Source organism: Prionailurus viverrinus, chromosome B1 (genome assembly GCF_022837055.1).
Source record: "Prionailurus viverrinus isolate Anna chromosome B1, UM_Priviv_1.0, whole genome shotgun sequence".
Classification (NCBI taxonomy): domain Eukaryota; kingdom Metazoa; phylum Chordata; class Mammalia; order Carnivora; family Felidae; genus Prionailurus; species Prionailurus viverrinus.
The window spans coordinates 15,354,924-15,380,525 of NC_062564.1; the positions used below are offsets into that span (position 1 = coordinate 15,354,924).

At 47.2% G+C, this 25,602-nt stretch overlaps 1 protein-coding gene across 7 annotated transcripts in view; it reads right to left on the minus strand.

Moving 5' to 3' along the window:
- The window catches only part of IRF2 (interferon regulatory factor 2), an 86,978-nt gene that overhangs the window by 21,174 nt on the left and 40,202 nt on the right, over positions 1-25,602 (minus strand). For 5 of the 7 annotated variants that reach the window (XM_047856790.1, XM_047856789.1, XM_047856791.1 and 2 more), the window contains exons 2-6: positions 21,486-21,581; positions 13,172-13,271; positions 11,140-11,316; positions 10,770-10,816; positions 897-1,014 (exon numbers count right to left, since the gene is read on the minus strand). In XM_047856790.1, the coding sequence (XP_047712746.1) occupies positions 897-1,014; positions 10,770-10,816; positions 11,140-11,316; positions 13,172-13,271; positions 21,486-21,572 (529 nt within the window). In that variant the 5' untranslated portion in view covers positions 21,573-21,581. Of the gene's footprint in view, positions 1-896; positions 1,015-10,769; positions 10,817-11,139; positions 11,317-13,171; positions 13,272-21,485; positions 21,582-23,258; positions 23,413-25,155; positions 25,179-25,602 lie in introns of those variants that run through there. The other 2 variants (XM_047856788.1, XM_047856792.1) reach the window with 2 other exon arrangements.

Genomic DNA, 25,602 nt, shown 5'->3' on the forward strand with positions numbered 1-25,602 from the left:
ATAAGATCCAGAGTCCTTCCCATGGCCTGCACAGGCCCCCAGGAGCCTACCCTGTGTCCCCCTCTGATGGGGGGGTGGGGGGGGAACGTTCGGCCCCTCTGGATTTCCTCCTAGTCCTCCAAGTGGGTTCCTACACTGAGGTCCGTGTCCCACAGTTCTGGGGCCCGGCCCACGCGGCCCCTCCTCACCCACCCGCTGCAGAGGCAATGCCACTCCTTCACGAAGCCCCCAATCTAAATCCGGCCCCGGAGATTCCCTCTTGTTCTTTTCTTTGCAGCGTTCTTCTCAAATGCGAGCGCCGTAGATACCTGTGGCGCTGTGTGGTGACTGACCGTCCTTCCACAGAGACTGTCCTGCCCCCCAGCCTATTTCTAGCTCGGAGTCTGGTATACAGAAGGCGCTCAAGAATCTTTGTGGAGTCCAAGTGTGCCCTCTGGCAACAGGTCTCTGTGCCTCGGTTCCTTCATTTGTAAGAACGAGCACCGCTTGTATGGGAGGTATGCCAGGGAGCAGGGGCAGAGAGGACCCACGAGGACAGTCTTCCCTCTCCTGGGTCCCAAGTTAAATGAATAACCCTTTTGCCCACGTGACCGCTTACTGAAAGACGGAGAACTGCTGGTCGTGAGCCACTGGGAGAAAAAAAACAAACAAACCCATTTCACCTACCGGACTCTCCGGGGAAGTCACTCTTGAGGCTGACCCATCGCAAGCTCCTTTATCTGACCCTCAGAGGTCTTTCTTTTTCAGCCCTGAAATCTAGCGGCTGGAACTTTGCATTTTCAGATGGTTCCAAGACCTCCTCCCCCTGACTATGTTATTTCGAATCACGTTTTACAAACTTCAGACCCCGGGGGGCTGCTTGTGTGTATGAAAAATGAGATGTCAAAACAGTTTACCTATGATGTTCACCGTACTATCCACTTCATTTTTTATAGCTGAAGTCAGGACGGCATACTCAGGAGAAAGATCACTTACTCCATTACTAAGCCCCAAAGATGACTCAACTGGTTCTTGCTAGGAAGAAGAAAAGAAAAAAGAATTGAGAACACTTCCTTTTCCCTCCTTTTTCTTAGCTTCAACTCTACCCTCTGTCTACTTTCTTTAACGCTAGGGTCATGTTCGTCTCCTGAACGCGTTCCCTGCTCATTTAAATCAGCCTGAAGCTAAAGAAGCATGTTTCTGCATAGACTAGACCTACCACATACGGCCTTCTCTTCTTTTCCTTCTAGGAAAGGGTCCCAGCAAGCTGATTTGCGTTTATGAGATGCTTACACCTGTAGAGGACGGTTTGGGGGTTGAGCAGGGCTGCGTAACTGTCTGGGTACCATGTGCCTAGCTGCTAGATCTTCCTTCTCTGAGAGACGGGGTGCTCAAGAGGGCCAACTCCTGGCTTTCTAAGGGGAGGAATCATGCCACGTCTTCTACAATTATTTCCGAGGAAAAGGTCCGCCTCAACCATTGCGCCAAGAACAGGAACCCAGGGGACTCTGTGAACGACTTCTCCTCAGGTAAGGTTTACCCTGGGCCCTGGTCACCTGAGCACTCTGCTCTGGGCCGGTGGCGGACAACACGGGCCAGACCAAGTGGAAGGCTTCCTCCCCGCCATGGGAGTCCAGTGGGGCAACCCCACGCCCAGGGCTTACACGTAAATGCCTTTCGAGTGCGTGAACGTCCCGGGCCGCCCGAGAGGCTACTTGTTCGTGCTATTGAAACAATGCAACAAATTCCTTTTCCTTAGTGTAGCTCTCCATTCTGCTTTATTCAAGCCCACCGGAGCCCTCCGGCCTCTGAGAAAGCCAACCAACTTTGGGGGAGCCAGTGCTGAGGTACCTATGGACTTTCAGCATTTTGAGGAGACCGCTTTTCCTCAAGGTCAGGTTGCATTTGCATCTATGATCAATTGAGCCAGACAAAAAAAAAAAAGCCACCCAGGACAACCCCTTTGGGAAACCAGAATGAAGAGTGGGGGCAGAAAGAACACAAGACGGGAGCAGAAGGTCATCGGAGATAGACAGGCCTGTGCTTTGAAAAATCCAGAGTGGTGGCACCTCCAAGGCATGCCGACTAGTCTTACCCATTTATCTACATGCTACCTGGAATCAGGGATGAACACCCCCTCCCCAAAAGTCTTAGGGAAGGAGGAAGAAATTAACCTCTTCCTTCATGACCCCACCTGGCAGACTCCCACCATGGTAACTCACTCTAACCTCGAAGGCACCACCTCACCACGTAGCTCAGTCCTAATAAACTTCCACACTGCACGGCCGACAAGAGGCCCCAAAGGGCAAACAGGAGAAGGGCCCAGGATAGTCCCCCCTGGCACAGTCTTACCCCTTTCTCCCTTTCTCCTGCAGCGCCTTGCATCTCCCCCTTTGTACAAGTCCAAATAGGAACTCTGCCCGTTCTGGGGAACACGCGCTTGCCTGTGACACGAGTCTCCATCGTTTCTCTTCCTTTACTGCCAAACTCCTGAACAGGTGTCTGCCTTTCCCACCGTGGCCTCCTCACCCGTACCCTTGTTAGAGCCTGGGGTGGGGCCGCCACCCCAGCCGCGGGCTCAAGCTTCCGGCTCCCGTGGGGCCGGGAGGACACGCGTGTTGTCTGTCAGGCTTTGCGGTCACACGGACCTGGGCTCGAAGCCTGGTTCCTCCACCTTGTACTGGATGCAGGACCTCATTTAACCCTCTCCAAGCCTCTTCTAGGGCACTGTAGACAGCTGTAAGCTGAGGACAATAAGGGACCCATGTCCCAGGGATGATGTGAAGATTAAATGAGACAAATATGCCCCTAGCACTTAGCATCAAATAAATGCTTTCTATTATTCAAGATCACCAATACAACTGCTCGCGACTGCTATGACCTGTCCTTAAGTCCCGTCCCTCAACCCCACACTCCGACATCCAACAGGGGGGGGAACGCACTATCCCTCCTGACAATGTGACCGTCCGGTGTTAATCCCCCACCTTCTGACGCCACCTGCCTCTCTCGCTGCTTTCTCGGCGGCCCCCTTTCCACATCTCCCTCCCTGGCCACGCCCCGCTATCCATTCTTCCGCAAGTGCCCAAAAGGAACCATGTGCAGAACATCTTAAGGAACTAGGAAAGGAACTGCTAATCTTTATGGCTCTCTTAGGTTGTCAAGTTATTTTTTACTCACTCTGCTTCTAGGTTGCTTATAAAAGTAATGAGGCAGCCAGACGTGCATAGATTTAAAGACCTAAATTATTCTGATCTCAGCTGAAGGCCTCTCAAAGTGCTTCGCATGATCTACAGTTTAATTAGTGGCAAGTGATACTTCTATCAACTTTACACTTGAGAAAACTATGACTCAGAGACTAAATTAATTTTCCAAGATCACACTACTTTTAGCCTAAGGAGATACAAGAACCGAACTCCGTCTTTGGTCACGCAACACGATCCTATTCCAGGAGCTTTCTGTCTTAATCAACCCTGCGCTAATCCCCACAGAGATTCAGACAGAAGTATTTTCAACACTGTGTTACTTCCCGCCCCATCCCTACCCTGTGTCCCGCGCAACGTCTCTAACGCAACAAACAGCACGCTCTTCCAACGGAGATGAGTCAGACTATTTCGAACATCCTACTTCAGGAATGCCCTGTTGCTTTTGAAATCTTCAGCGCAAACCACGTCGCTGGTATCACCACTCTGGAAGGACAGTAAGAGTACACCGTAGAGCGAGATGTAGCCAGCGCCTGTCCGGAAGGTCTCCACGCAGGGCGCAAAACAAAAGGATCTTCACTGTACTTAGTCAAACCTAAACTATATACTTTAAAAAAAGGGGGGGGGGGGAGGCACCTGGGTGGCTCACTCAGTTAAGCCTCTGACTTCAGCTCAGTGATGTCATGATCTCATGGTCTGTGAGTTCGAGCCCTGCATCGGGCTCTGTGCTGACAGCTCAGAGCCTGGAACGTGCTTCAGATTCTGTGTCTCCCTCTCTCTCTCTCTGCCTTTCCCCGGCTCACGCTCTCTCGCTCTCTCTCAAAAATAAACAAACATTAACAAATTTTTTTTAAAAAGCAAAGGAGTCAAACTAAGCAAGGGGGTGCACAGTTCTCTATGAAACACGTGCATAGAGGTCTTTGTCCAGCATCTCCTGGTCCCATATGGTGCCCCATGCCTGCCCTGTCCCCTGCCTTGCTGTACCATCTCAGGACCAGATTAATCCTGAACCAGCCTCCTCTTTCAGTTCCCTTTCTTAGTTTAGAGACAGGCTGTCCTGTGAATCAGCTAGTTTTGGTTTCCAACCTGCCCCAAAGAAAATCAAAGATTATGCTTAGGTTCAGACCCCTCCCTGGTGCATTAACTCTGCCAAATATTTATGCCCAAGAACCTTTTTTCTCAGTATAGAATCTAAAGTTTGGTCTGCAGTTGAAAGGGATTTTAGGCAAAAGCAAACTGGCACAAGAGAGAATGCAAGGGCAGGGGCCGTCCTCTTTAGACCTCTAAAGTAACACATCTTTGGTTGGTCTCAAAAGCTGTACTTGCTGGAGGGGTTTGGGGATGGACCGAGTCAGAGGCCAGCAAGGGGCACTCAGCCCTCTGCTCCAAGCCAGTTCCATCTCATTCCTGTGCCACAGCCCCTTGTCCAGACGTCCCTCTCCTCGAGGCCAAATACAATGGCCGTATGACCATTTCCATGGGCAATCCAGCCCCCTACTGCCAGAAATGCCCTAATTCATCTGTGCAAAGCCTGTCTCCTTGACGCCACATTGAAGGACATCTCTGGGTCTCTCTACTAACTAAAATTTCAGGTTGATGGCTGGGCTCCATAAATGCCCAGGGGACTCCACACTCCACACCATGAAGCCGCTAAGAGCAGGAACTCTAATAAACAGGTTGACGCCTCCCGCGCAGTCCTATGACACCTTCCTTCCTTCCCTAGAACTAGAACTTCCCTAGAATTTCATTCTCTTCCTACTCTCACTGCAACCTCCCTTTGACTTCTCTCCTTGGCTCCCTTTTCTCTTCGTCTTGTCCTTGGGTTTCTGCTTTCATCTCATACAGCTCCTCCTTGGAGACGACATCTGTTGTTAAGGCCTCCAGTGTCGTTCTTGAGTACATGACCACACTCCTGCGCACCCACGCTTACCTGAGCTCTGGGGCCTGCTAGATCCGACTTTTCTACCTGACACTGGCTGCAGAGGGGTCTCTGTCATCTCAAATTCAACACGTCCCAAGTTAAACTCACCCTCTTCTCCACAAAACATGCTCCACTCCCAACATTCCCTTCTGTCTTAATAAGGGAAGACAGACAGGACTGAACTCAGGGTCTGGACTCAGGGTCTCCTCTTTGACCCACTCCTGTCTTCACCCTCTACCTCCCGTCCAAACTCTCCTCCTCTCCGTTCCAACTGCCACCACCTTCATCTACACTTGCCCAGTGTGGTCTCCTCTCCTCCGTTCCTTCCTACTCCCAAATATCAACTCCATCGTGCTCTGATCTTACCCCAGGAGTTCAACCATGCCTTGTTACACAACATCATCCAGAGAGGTTATTCAACCCCCCAGCCTTGGCATTGTGCTCTGAGCGGTACCCTCGAGAGCTATCAAGAGTGGGAGGAGGCACCTGGGGCAAGCCCTCTCCCCTGCTCCATCCAGGGCAGCTCTCATTACCTGTTCAAGTGGGTTGTCAGCCTGTGTTTTCACCTGATTAAGGTTTAAAAACTGAAGACCTCTTCCGACCAAGGAAGGGATCGCTCCAGGAGCAGCCTGCCAGGTGGTCTTCGGACAGTGACAAGGGAGCATGTTGTTTTTAATCCAGCTCAAGTCACCGTTAGAGCCAACAGCTCGGTTAGAAAGTTGTGCTAGGGGTGCCTGGGTGGCTCACTTGGTTAAGCATCCGACTCTCGGTCTTGGCTCAGGTCAGGATCTAACAACGGTTTGTGAGTTCGAGCCCAACATCGGGCTCCGTGCTGACAGCGAGGAGCCTGCTTGGGATTCTCCCTCTCCCTCTTGCTGCCCTCCCCCACTCGCTCTCTCTGTCTCTCTCACAAAAATAAGGAAATAAATTTAAAAAAATAAAGAAAGAAAGTTGTGCTAAAAACAGGGGCACCTGGGTGGCTCAGTCAGTTAAAGTGTCTGACTTCAGCTCAGCTCGTGATCTCGCGGTTCGTGAGTTCGAGCCCTGCGTCGGGCTCTGTGCTGACAGCTCAGAGCCTGGAGCCTGCTTCGGATTCTGCATCTCCTCTCTCTGCCCCTCCCTCACTTGCGCTGTGTCTCTCAAAATAAATAAACATTAGAAAAAATGTTTTTAATAAAAACCAAATACCTGCTTTTCTGTAACTTCCACCCAGAGGTCTGCAGTCAGAACTAATACAGACCAGGCCTGGTCTTGACCAAGTGGCTTTAGAGGAACCTCCTCAAATATAGTTCCCATCATAGCACCAATGCTTTGATCTGGAAGCACTTTACAGTTTCAAAGCATGTCTGTTTCATCTGCAAACAATCCAGTGAGGCAGGAAGTATTAATTTCTAATCCTCCTCACCCACAGTCTTTGTTTCCCACTGTTGCCTCACACAGACTCCTGCTCTAATTAAGCCAGTTTCCTGACTCATCCAGGGAAGACCAAACAGCAACTCCGACTTCCCGGCCTTCATTTGATGCTCCTGGTGCCAGGGATTGACGACCATTTTATTTGATCCCTGCCCCAAAGCCTGGCTCGGGTCCCACAGCTTCTGAAAGGCCAAGAGGCACCAGGTGTGGTGAAAGAGTGTGGGTTCCAAAGCTAGAGTGACCCGGATTCAAATCCCAGTTTCAAAAGCCGTGCTACCTTAGGGAAATTACTCACCCCCCCTGTGCTTCCATTTCCTCATAACCTGCCCATCACAGGGAGAGCTCAATGACATAATAACTAGAGCTCAGAACTTGGTAGAACCTGTCTCTAAAATGTCAGCTACCACCCCTCTGTTTATCCACTTCTCTCCTTATTGATCTTGGCCTTGTGATGTTTTTGAAACGCATATACGCACTGAGGATGCACAACATGGTATTGCTCACTACTGTGTGCCTCAGTCTTACTTCCTTAGATGGTTACCTCCACTCAGGCAAGGCCTGGCTCCAGTAAAACATGGTCCACTGAGCTCAGAGCATACACATTCACAAAGAGAACATTGAGGAACATCGAGGCAGAGTTTCTGCACCTACTGCGTAGCCGATGGGCCTCAGTTTCCCAGTCTCAGGGAAGCTCCTGGCTGAGGGAACACAGAGCAAGGACAGAAACTGCCTGACCTACCCAAGAAAAATGCGGACCCTTAGCCCACACGTTCGAAACATCATTTGCTAGTTAAGACTTCAACTTGAACTCAGTGAAGACGGGAAGGAGCCTGTCTCAATAGCAAATTCTCCTACCCGGTTACTAGACACAAGGCAAACTTTCTCTGTGCAAGAAACCTATCTGGCCTACCCAGGTGCACACTGCACAGGACACATTAACTCAGAGCTCAGGCACTGTGACAAAAGTAACGTATTAACAGCTCAGTAAGGATACAGCCCTTGAACTGTACGATTCCAGGCAACCTGGAGAGTTAACTTCGGAAACAATCTCCACAAACGTTTCAGGAAACACACTGGCTTTGGCAGTCATGAGCCACAGAACTTGGGAAGGTTACTGGCCTTATCTATACTCTGCTGCTACACTGTGGGACAGGCGCAAGCAGATTTAAGTTCAAAAGGTAGGCTGTGCTTACGGCTGATGAATCGCCTGCCTTCTGCCGAAGGAATAAGGTCTGTCTGAGGGACAAGTCTCAGGTATTAACCATACCGTCATCAGTGGAAGATTGCACAATATGCACTTGGCTGGGATAGAACCTCACCTACACAGCTGCACGTAAGAGGAAAGCTCTTTCTCGCTCCCCTGGACCACTATGGCCACACCTCGCCCAGGGCCGTCCCTTCCACAACTGAGCGGCCATATGGAAGATACCGCCATTGCTGACGTGACTGAAGACGTCTTCTCTGATGAGAACAGCAAGGGTCATCAATTCTAAGAAGCGCATCTCCACAGCCCTAAAATAGGATTGCCTGGTAATCAATTGTGGGCCATGGTTTCACTGCAAGCAGTTTTTCTTGCTTGGACATACCTAAGATAATGGCGTATCATATAATCGCTGGCGTCTATTTTTCGATGGAGTATGGTAGGTATGTTTGAGCAAGGTTTATTGAAAGTGAACATCTGTTACTCCCTTCTTCTTGTCTTTTAACAGAGATTTTGAAATTAAATCTGCGTTGCAATGTAAACCCCCCCCCCGCTCCCACCTCACACCTTATATTTATTTGTGCATCTATTTAGTGATCAAATATGTATTAAGTATCTGTTCCCTACCAGGCACTGAGCTAGATGCTACGAAAACAGTGAAGATAAGACAGTCATACCTAAGATTGTAGCAAATTCTTCAAACTCACATATTTGTGGGGAAGTTCAACTTTTCTGACTCAACAACATTAATTAAAATGTAGGCCCTAAAAAAAAAAAATCCAAACTCTGGGAAACTTAAAACTAATGACTAGGTTTTTTCAACTGCAAGGAAAAATAAATTTTTTTAAAGTGATGTTAAGGAAGATCTATATGTTAAAAAACACTTGTAAGACATACCGCCAACCAAAGTGTGTGAACTGTATACAGATTCTAATTCAAGTAAACAGACTGTACAAAAATTACATCATTGACGAAACAACTGGGAATCTGAACACTCACCAGATATTTGATGCGCTTGAGGAATTACTGTTAATTTTTCAGATGCAATAATGATACTGTGTTGATAACCATTTTTAAAGAGTGCCCATATTTGGAAAGTATATCCTGAAATACTTATGGGGGGAAAATGATACGATGTGGATTTTGCTTCAGAATAGTGAGCTGAACCATATAAAATGGTTTTTGCGAATCAAAAATGGCTATCTATGGGGCACCGGGGTGGCTCAGTCGGTTGAGCATCCGACTTTAGCTCGGGTCGTGATCTCACCGTTCATGAGTTCGAGTTACATATCAGGTTCACTGCTGTCAGCACGGAGCCCACTCTGGATCCTCTGTCCCCCTTTCTCTCTGTCCCTCCCCCACTTGCACTCTCTCTTTCAAAAATAAACCTTTAAAAAAATGGTTGCCTGAAATCTGCAATTTCATATGGGATGGGGGGGGGGGGAAGCAATGGGGCCATGACTGAAATTAAAGGGCCATGAGCTGATTAATGTGGAAATTAGGGTGATGGTTGCAGAGTAAATTTTACTCAGTTGTCTCCTTCCTGTGTGCATAAACATTTTCTAAGATAAATAGTTAAAACTGGGGCACCTGGGTGGTTCAGTCAGTTAAGCTTCCAACTTCGGCTCAGGTCATGATCTTGCGGTCCATGAGTTCAAGCCCCGTATCAGGCTCTGTGCTGACCTCTCAGAGCCTGGAGCCTGCTTCGGATTCTGTGTCTCCCTTGCTCTCTGCCCCTCCCCTGCTCATGCTCTGTCCGTCTCTCAAAAAATGAATTAAATGTTTAAAAAAAATTTTTTTTAAGTTAAAACAAAATTAGGTCTTAGTACCACTCTGTATTCAAAATAAGTCAGAAAGTAAAAATATTTAGAGTGAAACTGGAGGTTGCCTAAAATACACTGCCTAAAATGTTCGTTTTCCACTGTGAATGGAAGGTGAGTATGTCCAACACTTTAACAGTTTATCTCAGTTTCCCCTCAAAGTCCATCTACCTTCACAAGATTAACTTTATATCAGAAGTAAATAGTCTTGTTTTTTTTTTTTCTTTCTATTTTACTAACTGGCTTGCTTTCAAACATCGTGCCGTCTGGACACTCTGGATTTTTTCTTTGATAGTGATTCTGGGTTAGGAATCAGAATACTTGGCATCACCTTTAAGGTCAGTTCTAAATGACCATGTGACTTTGGCCACATGACCTACACAGCCTTTGGGCCCACGTCACTCTACTCCCTCTAGCCTCAGTTTCTCTACCTGCAAACGGAGTGCAGTGAACCCTAAGACAATCTTCTCTTCGATGGTCCATAGGCCTGGGAATGTAGTGTCTGCTCTTTGCTTGTCCACTGAAACTCATCCTCCATTTTCCGGGGACATCTGGCTCTTCTCTGGCTATTTAACAAGGGCTACGCAATCTAGGCACAAAGATCCTCAGGCCACAGGGGATTCCAGACTACACAGACCTACTGAAAAGCTCACACACACAAACACACCCCTATGGAAAACCCTGGGAGTCCTGAGAAGTAGTTCTGGGCCGGGGGCGGTTGCAGAAAGAATCTCCTGAGAACCACACTAACAGGGTGTTCCAACGGGCCACTGTGCCCCCAACCTAACGGCCTGTCATGGAATATACACATAACGTATAGATGCTACATTTTAATATAAGTGTATAATACTTAATATACATTACATATATTTAATAGCCTAAAAATATGCTTCATGTGATCAGATAGTAGCTGGTTGCTGGAGCTCAGCTGAAACTAAGTGACCAGCTGGCAACAGTCTTGGGGACCAGATGGAGGCTGGAGTCCAGCTCAGTGTGAATTTGTGACTTCATTCATAAACTGCTCAGTGGAATTGCATTAAGCAGGGGATATGCGTGCTGGAGCCTACACGAGGGGACATGCCAAAGAGGATACATGAAAAGCACATAAAACACGACAGCCAAAGAAGAAAGGTTAAATACTTCACAGAGATCCCATGACTTGTTTTCATGAGACAGAATAGGAATCATTAATACGGTCACAACTTTGGCTTTCTCTCTGAACAACCAAAGATTACCTTGATGTGCTTCACTCTGTCTTCTTTTTCTGTCTTTGGTTTCTTTCCTGTGGCAACAAATAGAATAGTTTTGAATTAACTCGTGAAGAATGTACAGAGAAGACATTTCCCCTCAATTCTTTCTGAAACTCTCAACTGAACCTGTACATGTTTTAATCTATACGTGGTCAAAATTCCAAATGTTTCTTTGACTGTCTTTGGTGACCGGACAGTCACTTTCCCCAGCCAGGTAAAGGCAGGACCATCATCCACAGTGTGAACTACTGTTCCATCCTTGGAGTGACTACGGATGTGGAAATAACGAAATCACAAGGGTACTACAATATATACTCAGTGATCATGGTTTTCATCAGTAAATTTCTTTATCTACCTTTCTTAGAAGGTCTTTCAGATAACGGCAACATCCGGTATACTCTGAAGGCATTGTTTCCTTTCTTTATACTTTTATCCTTGACTTCTTCAATGTCAGGCAAGGAGTTCATGGCACATCGAAAATTCGCCTTCCATGTTTTTGGATCAGGTTTATCTACTCCTGGTTGATGCTTTCCTAACAAAAGAGCCAAAAGAATGAAGGTTAAGAAAAAGAGGGGAAGGGGTGCCTGGGTGACTCAGTCGGTTGAGCGCCCGACTTCAGCTCAGGTCATGATCTCATGGTTTGTGAGTTCGAGCCCCGCGTCGGGTTCTGTGCGGACAGCTCAGAGCCTGGAGCCTGCTAAGGATTCTGTCTCTGTCTCTCTGCCCTCCCCACCCCTCTCAAAAATAAATATTAAAAAAAATTATTAAAAAAAAGAAAAAGAGGGGGAAAATATAGAGTAAAAATGCCTGGAAACACAGGAATGCTGGCTAGGTAGTGCAGAGAACCCTTTTAATTCCAGCCTCTGCTTACAGCAGCCAACCATCCTAGTTTGCCTGGGACTGGGACTGAATTCCTGGGATGTGAGAATTTTTGTTTTAAAATCTGGACAGTTCTCGGGGCGCCTGGGTGGCTCAGTCGGTTAAGCGTCTGACTTCAGCCAGGTCACGATCTCGCGGTCCGGGAGTTCGAGCCCCGCGTCGGGCTCTGGGCTGATGGCTCGGAGCCTGGAGCCTGCTTCCGATTCTGTGTCTCCTTCTCTCTCTGCCCCTCCCCCGTTCATGCTCTGTCTCTCTCTGTCCCAAAAATAAATAAAAAACATTGGAAAAAAAATTTTTTTTTAAAAATCTGGACAGTTCTGGGAAAACTGGGACAAACTGGTCACTCTGGCTCTACCAAACAGCCTGAGAAAACCCTCATAACGGTAGAACAAAGGAGAATCAAGGTACGTAACAGAGAAGGCTGGAAGGCCAGGAGGCCAACAAACCCAGATAACTGGAGTGTCTCTTTTTCATCTGACTCAAATATTAATCAGAACGCCGATTCCTGTAAATAGCTCCCTACTGAAATTGTTATAAAATGTCCAACTCTTGATTTCGGCCCAGGTCACGATCTCACGGTTCATGGGACTGAGCCCCGCGTCGGGCTCTGTTCTGAAAGCATGGAGTCTGCTTGGCATTCTCTCTCTCCCTCCCTCCCTCCCTCCCTCTCTCTCTCTCTCTCTCTCTCTATGCCCTTTCCTCGCTCTTTCTCGCTTACCTGCCACAACAAATAAGTTCTATATTCCCCTGGTGCACACCTAGTGCGCCATAGTCAGAATCCCACATTTATAGGAAATTTAAGGACTAAGTTTCCCCAGCACGGGCACAGCATCACTTCTGAATGATGAAGTGTGTACCCCACGTGTCCTGGATGTGCCTGGGGACACGTCACCAGCTTTTCAGAGCTATCTTCACGAAGCCATAAGCCATATATGTGCAGTGAGAAAAAAACACAAAACGATGGTTAACACTGTATTACTGTAAAATCGAGATTTGCTAAGAGAATAGAATGTCAATGTTCTCACCAAAAACAAAAATTAAAGGTAAATATGAGAAGTGACGGGTGGGTTCATTAATTTGATGGGGGGGAAATCCTTTCACGGTGCATACATCAAATCATCACATTGTACGCCTTAAATATCTCACAATTTTATTTGTCAATCTATACCTCAATTTAAGAAAAACGGGGTGTCTGGGTGGCTCAGTCGGTTAAGTGTCCGACTCTGGCTCAGGTCATGACCTCACAGTTTGGGAGTTCGAGCCCCGCGTCAGGCTCTGTGCTGACAGCCGGGAGCCTGGAGCCTGCTTCAGATTCTGTGTCTCCCTCTCTCTCTGACCCTCCCCCACGCATACTCTGTCTCTGTCAGTCTCTCTCTCGAGAATAAATAAACATTACGAAAGAAAGAAAGAAAGAAAGAAAGAAAGAAAGAAAGAAAGAAAAAGAAGACATGTAAGCAACAACCGACAACAGCGTCTGCCTCTAGAGACGATGCAGGGGCGTTTGCTACCTGTGTGGATGGCCCAGTTTCTAAAGAGTGGTGCATCTTTTTCCACATCCCACCCATGTCTAGCCGCATGCATCCAAGGGATCTGGAAAATCTTCTTTTCCTGAAAAACAAAAGCAAAAAAGCAACTGCAACCACGGGGTTCAGGCCACCTTTGCGGGAGGTTTGTAAGTCCTGGCTAGTAAGATTCTCTACTAAGTGTCACTGGGTTTGCTAAGTGTCTGCAGTAAAATCCACTAGTAAACGCACCTCCCCACTGGGCCCCAAATCTTGATGGCCTATTCGGGAAAGATTCAGAGTCATGTGGAGTCTGGCAGCATAGGAATGTACTCCAAGGTCAACGCGATGATCTGGGGATATGCCAATGCGTTCTGTTACCTGCGTCATTTTTCCTTAAAGGACCACATATAACTGGTCACTGACTGCAACTTCTAATGCTTATTATTACCATTGGTTTCCATCATTTGCCAAAGAGGAACTCTGGTTGCCTTAGGCAAATTAAAAAGTAGGCAACTTTCCAAAATGACACCCATTTGTGCTGCTAAAAGGGAAATCGGGGTTATCTGGGGTCACTGGCACAGAGACTAACTACCTCAATCTACTCGTGTAGCCAACAGAAATCGAAGATGCGGTCTAATGTCCTAACCCCTAAGTGTCTACTGCCCTGCATGGAACATCAAGATGTACAAACAAAGACATATTGAGTGTGCAGAGATGATACTACTTTTCTGGAGAAGTCTCTCGGGCAATTCTCACAGTAGATCCCTTCCACCTCTCTTACAGCCCGAGAGGCAACTCAGAATAGCTGGAAGCAACCCTGGCAAACACAGGATTAGAAACCAGAGCTTTGGAAACAAAGCCATGCCCGTGACTGGACAGGACCAGCAATTATTGTGTTCCCCTGGCACTTTACATCTGACTGTCCACGTGTTCCCATGGTCTCAGTTTTGTTCTCTGTGAGAACCTACGGAGCTCCACATGTTATTATTTCTCTTTCACAGTTGAGGAAACTGAGCGACAGAATTACATTCTATAGCCAAGGAAATTACTGTAGTGTGTGAATTCAAAACCACGTCACGTGATTCCACCATCACTTAATCACATCACACATTGTCTCCCAGTGGTCAGATTCAGATTTCCAATCCTATGACGCATCTGTTGTCTTGGATTCTGTGGAAACAAAGCCCAGGAAAACTATATCTTTTGAAGCCCTAAAGGTAGTTCTGGTAGTTTCTAGGTATGGAGATCCTTGCATAATACACTGGGGAAGGGAAGAAGATGTCAGTAGGGATTTTCCACCACCTTGGTTTCATACAACGAACGACAGAAAGGGTCCCAACTGACCCAAAAGGGACTCAGTGCCTCTCTATAGAGCCAATCACAAAGCCTGAACTAAAAATATTTCAGAACATTTGAGAGTTCCCCAAAACCTGTTAAAATTAAAAAGAACTGAAAGTCAGAGGCTTTTCATAAACCCCTCCTTGTTCATTGTGTATCATCCACCGAGATTGCATGGTTTCAGGTTAGCTGTCTCCAAAGGGCAGTGATGAGCAAAGGTCTGAGTGAAATTTTATTTTTTAATGTAGATGAAAATCAGAGGGCAAAATCATTTTAATGTCATTTTTGATGTTCACATGAAAATGGAAAAAAAAAAGGAAAAGAAATTTATTTCAGTGAAACAACTTCTCCTCAAGAGAACAACCAGGATCCAAAGGCTTATGCTTAAAGACCTAAACCCTTCATGGAATTTGCTGTTGCACCTTTCTGTAGGTCCAAGGAGTTCTGGAGGTCAGTCACCCAAGCTGAAATCTATCTCATTAAGCACAAAGGATTCTGGTATATAGATCTTCTCAAGCATTTGTGTCCCTGTAGATGCGCGCATGCGCACACACACACACACACACACACACACACACACACACCCTACCAAACCTAGTACCACAGAAATTATGCCCAAATCACAAAACCACAAACATAATGACTAAACCTAGCAATTATCCACCATGGATCCCTAGATCCTCTTTAATAGGCAAAGAGTCTGAATGGACCTTTGTTGAAAGCAGATAAATAACATGGCCGATAAGCACATAAAGACCCCTAGCATCACCAATCATTAGGCCAATGCAAATCAAAACAACAATGAGATACCACTTCCTACCCCAGGATGGCTAGATAAAATCAAAAAACAAGTAGGAAGTTATTGGTAAGGATGTGGAGAAACTGCAACCCTCACACATTGCTGGTGGGAATATCAAATAGGGTAGACACAGTAGAAATCAGTTTGGCTAGTCCTCAAAAAGTTAAACACAGAGTTCTCACATGACCCAGTAATTTCACTCAAAAAAAAAAAATCGCAAACCGGTGTTCAAACAAATATTTATACATGAATGTTCAAAACAGTGCTACTCACAACAGCCAAATGTCCATCAACTGATGAATGGATAAAGAAAATATTGTACATGCATTAAATGGAATATTATTCAGCCACAAAAAGGAATGTACTATTGACACAAGCTACAACATGAATGAACCTTGAACATTACACTAAGTGAAAGAAGCCTTCTACAAAAGGCCACCTATTGAATGGCTCCATTTATATGAAATGACCAGAAAAGGCGAATCCAAAGAGACAGAAAGCAGATTAGTTGATGCCTTGCACAAGGAAAGGATTTGCAGTGCCTTGCAATGGAAAGTGACTGCTTAACAGGCACAGTGTCATCCTCTTGGGGTGATGAAAATTCTGGAGTTGTAGTGGCAATGGCTGTGTAACACTGTGAGTATACTTAATGCCACTGAATTGTACATTTTAAAATGGTTAAAGTGGTAAATTAAAAAAAAATACATGTAACTTTTTTAAAGTGTATTTATTTACTTTGAGATAGAGTGTGAGTGGAGGAGGGGCAGAGAGAAAGGGAGAGAGAATCCTAGGCAGGCTCTATGCTGTCAGCACAGAGCCCAACGAGGAGCTTGATCTCACAAACCATGAGATCATGACCTGAGTTGAGATCAAGAGTTGGACACTTACCCAGCTAAGCCACCCAGGTATCCCCAAAAAACTACATGTTACTTTTAACTACTTTTTCCTGTTGCAAAAAATAAACAACTAATAAACATACCACATATATCTTTTTTTTTAAAAGACTATGTTAAAAGATAAAGAAGGGGAGACTCATTTTAAAACTGGAAGAGATTCTGGGGGCACCTGGGTGGCTCAGTCAGTTGAGCACCCGACTTCGCCTCAGATCATGATCTCGTGGCTTGTGAGTTTGAGCCCCGCGTTGGGCTCTGTGCTGACATCTCAGAACCTGGAGCCTGCTTTGGATTCTGTGTCTCCCTCTCTCTCTGCTCCTCTCCCACTCATACTCGCTCTCTCTCTTTCTCAAAAATAAAAACATTAAAAAAAAATGTAACGCACTGGAAGAGATTCTGACGAGTAAACATTCTGGTCATAGATCTTTATGTCCCAAAGGTGATAATGGCATTGCTCCGTGTCTGTGTAGACTCTGGGACATCAGTACTTGCTATGAGAAGCCCTGAGTGTCCCAACCACATAGGATGTGCCTACCATGTATGGAAGGATGGCATGTTACAGACTCTACCAGTGCTTATACAGAGAGAGGACTCTGCCTACCTACCTGAGGACAAGAGAGAGAAGCACTGCTTGAACTGAGAAGAACATTTAAGATTATCTTGAGTAATGCAGAACAAACATACCTTGGCCCCAAGTGGAAACTAGCTCATTTAACTTCCTCTGCTTCTTCTCTCCTCCACTGTCTATAAGATGTTCCAATCTACTCTGCTATTTTTGTTTGGACTCCTTACCTTGATCTGAGGTGGACTGATATTTATATAAACACAAGCCTGCTTGTGAATGAAAGGATAAGGTCTGAAACTACCTAGGGACACAGTACGCTTGGAGAGTGGCCTTGGCCCTGGGGTCCAGATAGGTCTCCCACATGAAATGAGAACTCCAAGAACCAGAGTGGGAATCAATCAGAGCTACAAAGCAAAGAACGAGCCTGGGTGTGGCTGCCTCCTTCCCTCCTCAAAAAATGGCCCAGAGAAACCACAAATAAGCGTTTGGACCTATCCAGAAATGACCTGGTCTCTTCCACAAGTCAATGGCAAAAAGGGAAAAAAAAGGAGGAGCTACCGTTCATTATCATGACAATCAGGAGACACTTCGAATCAGACCAACCAAACACAACCTGTGAGCCTTCTCTGGATTGTGACTGAACAAATCAACTGTAGAAACACATTTTGGGAATAGTCGAGGCATTTCAGATATGGACGGTGCAGTGATGATGTTAAAAAATTACGATTAATTATGATTTATTTATGGTTACACAATTGATAATGGTATGGTGAACATATAGAAAATGGTTTTAAGTCTTATACATGCATGCTGTCAGGGAGTTGCTTTCAAATACCACACACACACAAATTTTTTAAATGTTAACAATTGTTGGGGCATCTGGATGGCTCAGTTGGTTGAGAGCCTGACTTCGGCTCAGGTCATGATCTCGTGGTTCGTGAGTTTGAGCCCCACATCAGGTTGCTGTCGGCCAGCTGTCAGCGTGCAGCCTGCTTCAATCTTCTGCCTCCCCCTCTCTCTCTGCCCTCCCCGCTCGCGCTCGCTCTCTCAAAAATAAATAAAACATTTTTAACAAATGTTAATAATGGTTACATCTAGAGGCAAGTTTTGCTACAAGGGGATTTTGCTACACTCTTCTCTCTAGCCATTATACCATTTAAACCTACTGTGTATGTGTGCAAATGCTCCTAATAAAAAGTGACGGGCCCTGGGGTGCCTGGGTGGCTCAGTCCGTTGAGTGTCCCGCTCTAAATTTCAGCTCAGGTCATGATCTCAGGGTTGTGGGATCGAGCCCCCCAGAGGGCTCCATGCTGACTATGGAACCTACTTAAGATTCTCTCTTTTCCTCTACCCCTCCCCCTCCTCTTTCTACACAAATATCAAAAAAAAGTAACGGGCGGGAGGGAGGCCCAGCACCCAGCCAGCGAGCAGTAACAACCGAGACCTCCCTGGCCTGCCCTCCAGGGCCTTCCAGCACGGGGTACGCCCCCATCAACGCCAACACATTCTGAACAACGCAGCTAAGGCCTAAATGAGTAACAGAGCCCCACGGACAGGGCCGTTTTCTAAGAGTCCCCACCAGTCTTCAGCAGGAGAAGAGATTTTACGACGACCTCAAGCCACAGAACGCAAGCTGGAATTTCAGGCAGAATGCTTGTGAAGGAGAAGGAAAGAACAGCAAGGTCTCAAATATTTAGGTGGGCAGGCGAATGCCAAAGCCTAAGTTAGCAGAAACCTAGATAAAGATGCCCCGAGGAGGTGGAGGTACGGAGAGGAAAGGTCCTGATGCCACCCGAGGTGCACAGTGCCGGTGACAGCCCTGCCTGAGCACACAGACAACCTTGCAGACGCTCTGCCCAGGCGGGTGGGCGACCCGAATGACCGGTCCCCAGGGCGCACGCGGCCTCCTGTGCCTCAGAGGCCTCACCGCGGCAGCCACGGCCCACTCAGGCGGAGGGCCAGCAGGGGGCCAGACGAGGCGGCTGAGGGGTCTCCTTTCCCGCTCCGCCAGGGAAGAGAACTCACAAGCCAGGAGCCAGCTGAGGGGAGCTCAACGGGGAGGGCCACCTGACAGGGGTGGAGCGTTCGCTGCACAGAGAAGAATCCATTTCCTTTGCGGTCCTCTCTCAGGAAAATCACCGACGAAGTAGATGGAAGAAAAGGTGTCGCGGTGGAGTCCCAGCGAGGAAGCAGTCCCAAGAGGGTGGATTTGCTTCTCACAGGCTGTCCCCCAACTGCCATAGACGGGGCAGCGTATAGCCCAGGACCGTGCTGGAGGCCGGAAACCCAGAGCCAAGAGGTCAGCAGGGTCGCATCTCCTTCAGAGGCTGTAAGGACAGTCCTCCCTTGACACGTCCAGCTTCGGGTGGGGTCAGGCGCTCCTTGGCTTAGTGGATCCGTCTCTCCAATCTCTGCCTCTGTCTTCACTCCGTCTTCCGCTCTGTGTGGGTCTTCTCCTCTCCGCCTCTTCCATGGACACTTGTCACCGCATTGGCCCAGCTGGATCTCATCCTGAGATCTTTAACTCTTCCCAAAGACCCTTTCTACCAGCAAGGACACGTCCACAGGTTCCGGGGGTAAGGAAGTGGATATAGGGTTTGCAGGGGGGCGGGGGCACAATTCAGCCCTACTGAAAGGACAGTTCACTGCACCATATCAAGTGCCTCCTCATACAGGGGACGCAATGACATGTGAAGTTTGCCACTGCATCAAGCCAGCCAAACTGGTGGATATATTTTTGTACGAGGAAAAAAAAAAAAAGTTACCTCTCTTCAGAAATCAGGAACTTCTGTGTTAATTTCGTACTCGATCAATATAGGCAAAGTTACCTTGTTCTTTAAAATGTACTCCTACCAGGGTGCCGGGGTGGTTCCGTTGGGTAAGCCTCCAACTTCTGCTCAGGTCATGATCTTACAGCTCAGGAGTCTGAGCCCTACATCAGGCTCTGTGCTGACAGCTCAGAGCCTGGAGGCTGCTTTGGATTCTGTGTCTCCCTCTCTCTCTGGACCTCCACTACCAGCTCTCTGTCTCTGTCTCTGCCTCTCTCAAAGATGAATGAACATTAAAAAAAATTTTTTTTTAATATAATCCTACTTAATGACTCCGCACCTTGGCCTCCTGGTCTGTAAAATGGAAAACCTAACAGTATCTACCCCATTGTGGGGATTACGTGAGCGCATGCACGTATCTTGCTTAAAGGAGTAGCTGTTGTTACTATTATTATTGAGTACCCCACATTTCTTCAACTCCCCTCTCCTTATAATTCCACTTGTGTCCCTGCTGACCACGGAGACCAAGGCCCAACCTGATTTATTTGGAGCAGGCTAATTACAAAACCCCTCCAGGATACAAATCTAAAACGCTAGAGATACAGCAAGCCTAGAAAAACATTTTATTTGCCATGCGACGTTAAGATACACGACAGCTCCCATGAAGTGGACATATGGTTTACTTAAGTGATTTCTATTTACTTTTTACCCCACCTTGTTTCAGAAAGGACCCACTGAAACCGATGCGCTCAAATACAATACATTTAAAATAAGTGAACCAAAAAAGTGGATGAGGAAAAAAGAAATAAGGCTTGACAGCTATCTGAAAAGCAAAGATGAAGCCAGGAGTGATCTTAGTCAACACAATCATGCTGTAGTATCCTGCACACTTGTGAGAAGAGGGCCACAATCAGGCTCTAAGCACTCAACCATGTGATAAAAGATGAAGCCTGACCAGCTGAATTATTCATTGGGTCCTGAAGATTAAAATGAGTGGGGAGGCAGAAGAGAAAAAGGAAATTTACTCAGAAGAACTGAGATATTCCTGGTAGGGGGAGAGAAACTTCTCTCTTGGGCCCTCTGAAAGACAGCGTGATATGTTAGATGCTTTTCTAGCTGTTAACTATGTATTTTCAGGTGTTCTTTATTTTGACATCCGCTCTCTTCCTGATTCACTCCCAACAGGTAGGATCAATTAGATTGAGAGTTTGGGGTTGATAAAGTCAGAGAGTATTTATGTATATGTGTGGGTTGTAAACGACAGACTACTTTTTTAGGACAAGTAGGCACATGGTGTTTCACAATAAAAAGAAAAGACAGGGGCACTTGGGTGACTCAGCTGGTTAAGTGTCTGACTCTTGGTTTCGGCTCAGGTCATGATCTTGCTGTCTCGTAGGTCAGAGCCCCACATCGGGCTCTGTGCTGGCAGTACAGGGCCAGCTTGCGATTCTCTCTCTTGCCCTTTCTCTCTGCCCTTCCCCCACTCATACTGTCTCTGTCTCTCAAACAATAAATAAATAAACTTAAAAAAAAAAGAAAGAGATGTTTTTAAAGACAAAACCAAAAGTCTTCTCCATAGAGAATACTGAGAAGAAAGCCAATATGCCCCATTCCCAATATAAAACCCAAGAATTTCCACATCCTCTGATCCTAGAAAGCCAGGAGAAGCGAGAGAAAAATTCAGAGAAGGAAGAGGGTAAGAATCATTAAAGAAAAACACAGATCATTTTGGGTGGGTTGGTTTTGTAATTAACAAGCATCAGATTCTGAATACAAGGAATACAATTTTACTTTCTGGCAGTCTATATGTATGTGGTATTAGTAAGGACCCCCTTCTCCTCCTCTTCCTCCTCCTCCTCTCTCTCTGTCTCTCTGTCTCTGTCTCTCTCTCTCTCTCTCTCTCACACACACACACACACACACACACACACACACAAGCACCCAACACACTTACCTTGTTAAGCCACTTCAGCCCCGGTATTGTATTTGAATTTATCTGTTCCTCCAGCCATGGGCGCATTCGCATCCTTTCCACGGGCATGGTACCCTTCTGCAAAGAGAAGCACAGTTATTAGGCAATTCTGCCACTGCTTGCCATGTCTGCACTAGAAAGTTCTAGACCCCTGCCTGACCATCCTCCACGATCCCCCTCCTTTGCCCAAAACCACGCAGCTGATGTGTACATGGGGACTGGAGGGCTAGGGCGGGCACTGGGGGCTCTGCATCGAGCCCACCTGCCCACCCTGGGCACGCTTACTCCGCAGGAGCCGGCTCAGCGGGTCAGTGGTTTGAGCCGGGCCTGCTCTTGGCAGAGACGGTTCCAGGGACGTAGGACGCCTGGGCTGGCAGAAATTCTGCGGGCTCAAAGGCCCGGACAGCCCTGAGTGATCTGGCCTAACGCAAGGTCTTAAGCCCCCCGCCCCAACCTGGCCGTGTTTATAGCAGATGCTTTCCGTGTATTACCAGGCCGGTAATGGGAGGACCAGTATCTTACAAATACCTCTGGGCATTATCCTTCTAAGAGCCCAGGATGGACAGGGCAAAACAGTTGTGGGTAAGAGTTCTTAGAACCAATTCATTGCTTCTGGGAATCTGGGCTGCCAAAATGCTTTGAAGCCCCGATCTTTGCGCTTGAAAGCCTAAAAGAATCAGTTCACTTGGCTCCAAGGTCTTTCACCAGCGAGCTCTCCCGTTCGGACATATCCTGTCGGCTTCCAAGGCACAGCAGCATCTTGCTCTGGCTTCAGCTCTGCGCTCACTACTGCATTCTCTTGCCCCCTCCCTCATCGGTCTTCCTTTACAAGTGTGCACGGCACCCCACCCCCCCTGCCCTGAGACCACCCTCCCCTTCCCTCTGCAAACAGCTGCACGGTCTCAACGCGGTTCCTCTCCCAGCCCACATAAGGCCTCTCTCCCCTCCTTCCAGATACCTTTCTAGATACTCTTTCTTCCCTTGCCCACTTAAAACATCCAGAGTGGAATCACTAACAAAGTACTGCCTGCCACTCCTTCATCCTGTTTGCACACCAATCTAAATTTGAGATGGGATTCAAAGGCAAAGAGGAGGCCAACTCAAGCCCCCACTCTATAAAGCTTCACGGGCAGTGTGACATTATCCTCTTTTCAACCCTTCGTCGCATCTTCCTTCTTTTACTCATTTCCTCCTCCAAAAATGAGCTCTGAAAATTCTACCGAGATGAATTTGCATTGAGACGGGCGAAGTTTCAGTTACACTCTCTTGCAGCTTGCTGAGGACTTCTCTCCTCTGTGCCTCCCCCAGCTCATGCCAGAGTGCAAGCATCACCACGTGAACCAGGTGGGACCGCGTCCTTGGCCTCTCGAGCCTAATTACATTCTAGAACCTGCATTTCCCTTGCACATCTCTCCCAGTTGCAGATGCCTCGGGCTCTGCTCTCTCAACACACCGTGCTCTCTGCTCCTCCCTCCCCGGCCTTGTCCATCCTGACCCAGCCTCCAAGACCCTTCTGCCCTCCTCCTCCACGGGCCTCCCCGGACCACTCCAGCCTGAATAAATCCCTCCCCTCCCGGACTTCCCCAACAGTCACTGATCTTACGCTGCTGCTCATCTGAGAATCAAACATTGCTTTAGGGCGGCTCTCTGCTGTCTTTATTCTTACCCAACTCTTACCTTAACTATAAACTTTCCCACTGCATACCCGCCCTCTCCCTGACCAACCCGTAAGCTCTTTAAGAGGAGGAATTCTACCTCTCATAGGTCTTTTATATTCCTACAAAGCCCGAACGCTGCCTTCCACGCAGGAGATGTTCAAACAAGATCCAGGCCAGCTCGAAAGGTGTGCCAGGCTGGGCTGCCATCGCAGATTGGTCCCCATCCGCTCCCGTGGAGGCTCTGGGCCACTCTTTGAGACACGTAACAGGAGCCTCAGGGACAGGCCCAAAGGAGCTCCCAACACAGCGGTTCTTAATGGCCCTGAAGTCACTCCACTCGCTTTCATTCATCCACCCACTCAGAGGCATTTATTGAGAACGATACTCCAGGGAACAGGAAAAGGTAAGACATCCTCTAGCATCTAGGAACTCCCAGCCGAACAGGAAACAGGTAAGAAGACATTTCCATACCAAATCAAGAGTCCTGGGTACAGACTGATACCAGGAAGCAGTCAGCAAGAGAGAGGGTGCCAGACACAGGCTGGTCCCGTGGGGCCTAGAAAACCATGCCTGGGCCTGTGGCCATCACCCCAAGACTGAAGGGGAAACTGGAGACTGATGCAGATAAACGCCATGATCCATTTTGCTAACAGGAAAGGTAAGAGCGTATTACAGAATCCAGACGAGCGCTCACCAGCCTTAATGTGCACACAAATCTTCATTTGGAAGATGAAGCCCTGTGAGTCTATGTTTCTTTTTTTAAGTTTATTTATGCTGAGAGAGAGAGAGAGAGAGAGAGAGAGAGAGAGAGAGAGAATGAGCAGGGGAGGGGCAGACAGAGAGGGAGACAGAGAATCCCGAGCAGGCTCCGTGCTGTCAGCACACAGAGCCCGACGCAGCACTTAAACTCATGAACCGTGAGATCGTGACCTGAGCCATGATCAAGAGTCGGACACTTAACTGACTGAGCCACCCAGGCACCCGTGATTCCATTCTTCTAATAAACTCTTGGGTCCTGGAACCAGACTCGAAGGAGCAAGGCTCTAGATTGCCTTTTACTTTTAATTATCAGCCACCTGCTCTTCTGTGACTTCCTGCACAGTCTGGTCCTTCAGGCAGGCAGACCTCCTCCACCGGTCTTAGCGTCTCAGGTTCTGGTTCATCCCTTATTCATTCACATTCTGCACCTTCCTAACAAACCTCACGCTATTACTTACCGAGCCAAAATGCTATGGAAATTACACATGTAAAACATTTTCTAAATCTTTAATCAGGACTGTCATTAATCATAAGCAGGTCTGTAGGAAAGGCAAACACATGCAAGTATTGCCTTATCAGAGTAGGTCAAACTCTGTGACAAAGGGCTTCGCTTGGGCTGCCTGGGTGGCTCAGTCGGTTAAGCATCCGACTTCAGCTCAGGTCACGATCTCCCAGTTTGCGGGTTCGAGCCCCACATCAGGCTCTCTGCGGACAGCTCAGAGCCTGGAGCCTGCTTCAGATTCTGTGCCTCCCTCTCTCTCTGCCCCCTCACACTCTCTCTTAAAAAAAAAAAAATAAGCAAACATAAAAAAAAATTTTTAAAGGGTTTCACTTATTTCAGTTTCTATGTTTTGTTATGTTTTAAACAGCTAGGACATCCCTGATGTTAAACAAGAAAAACCTGATCCTTTTACCTGAAGATACTTCCTCTATTTATACTTGATTTTATAGCCCGGCCCCACTTCCCCCGCTAAAAAAGTAATGAATTACCAGTGGTGTTGCCACATGACACGGAAGAAAACAGGTGTTATTGACACAGATTTCCCATGACGATCAGAAGTTGAGTGTGCACCCTGACTTCTGTGAAAGAAGCAAAAGTAGAATTCTCTTCTGGGCTTAGCCCCAGAAACCCATCATTTAGCGTGAACTAAAAATAAATGATACTTCTAGAGATTAAAAGGCAGGGATGACAGTCACAGAGGGTCAGAGACCGAATACGGAGAAAAGATGCTTACTCGGCATGTATTTTCCAGCTTCTGTCCAGGAAATTCACAGTGACAGACTGGTCTTCCTTCTGTAAGGCAAGTTTCCCGTAGGCACCAGTTCCCATGGCCCATATGAAACTCTAACAGAGTTGAGGAAGGCACAGGACTGGTTAGAAGAGACACAGAGGGGCTATTTTTGCCAAGAAAACCAAAGTATGCCAGAAATCAACACACTTGTGTTCCAGTCCTGACTTTGCCATTATTAGCGGGTGCCCTTGCACTAGTCACTCAAACCCTCCGGTCCACACTTCGATCATCTAGGAAAATGAAGAGGTTTCAAAAAGATAATATGCCAAGTCATCCGTGACTCCAGGAATCCTTTTGTAACATGAAGGCTCATCATCTGATGTATCTTTTTTTGGTAAGCTTCTATCCATTCTTGTACACTGAGTTGTTTTTAAAAGTCAAGTGCTGGGG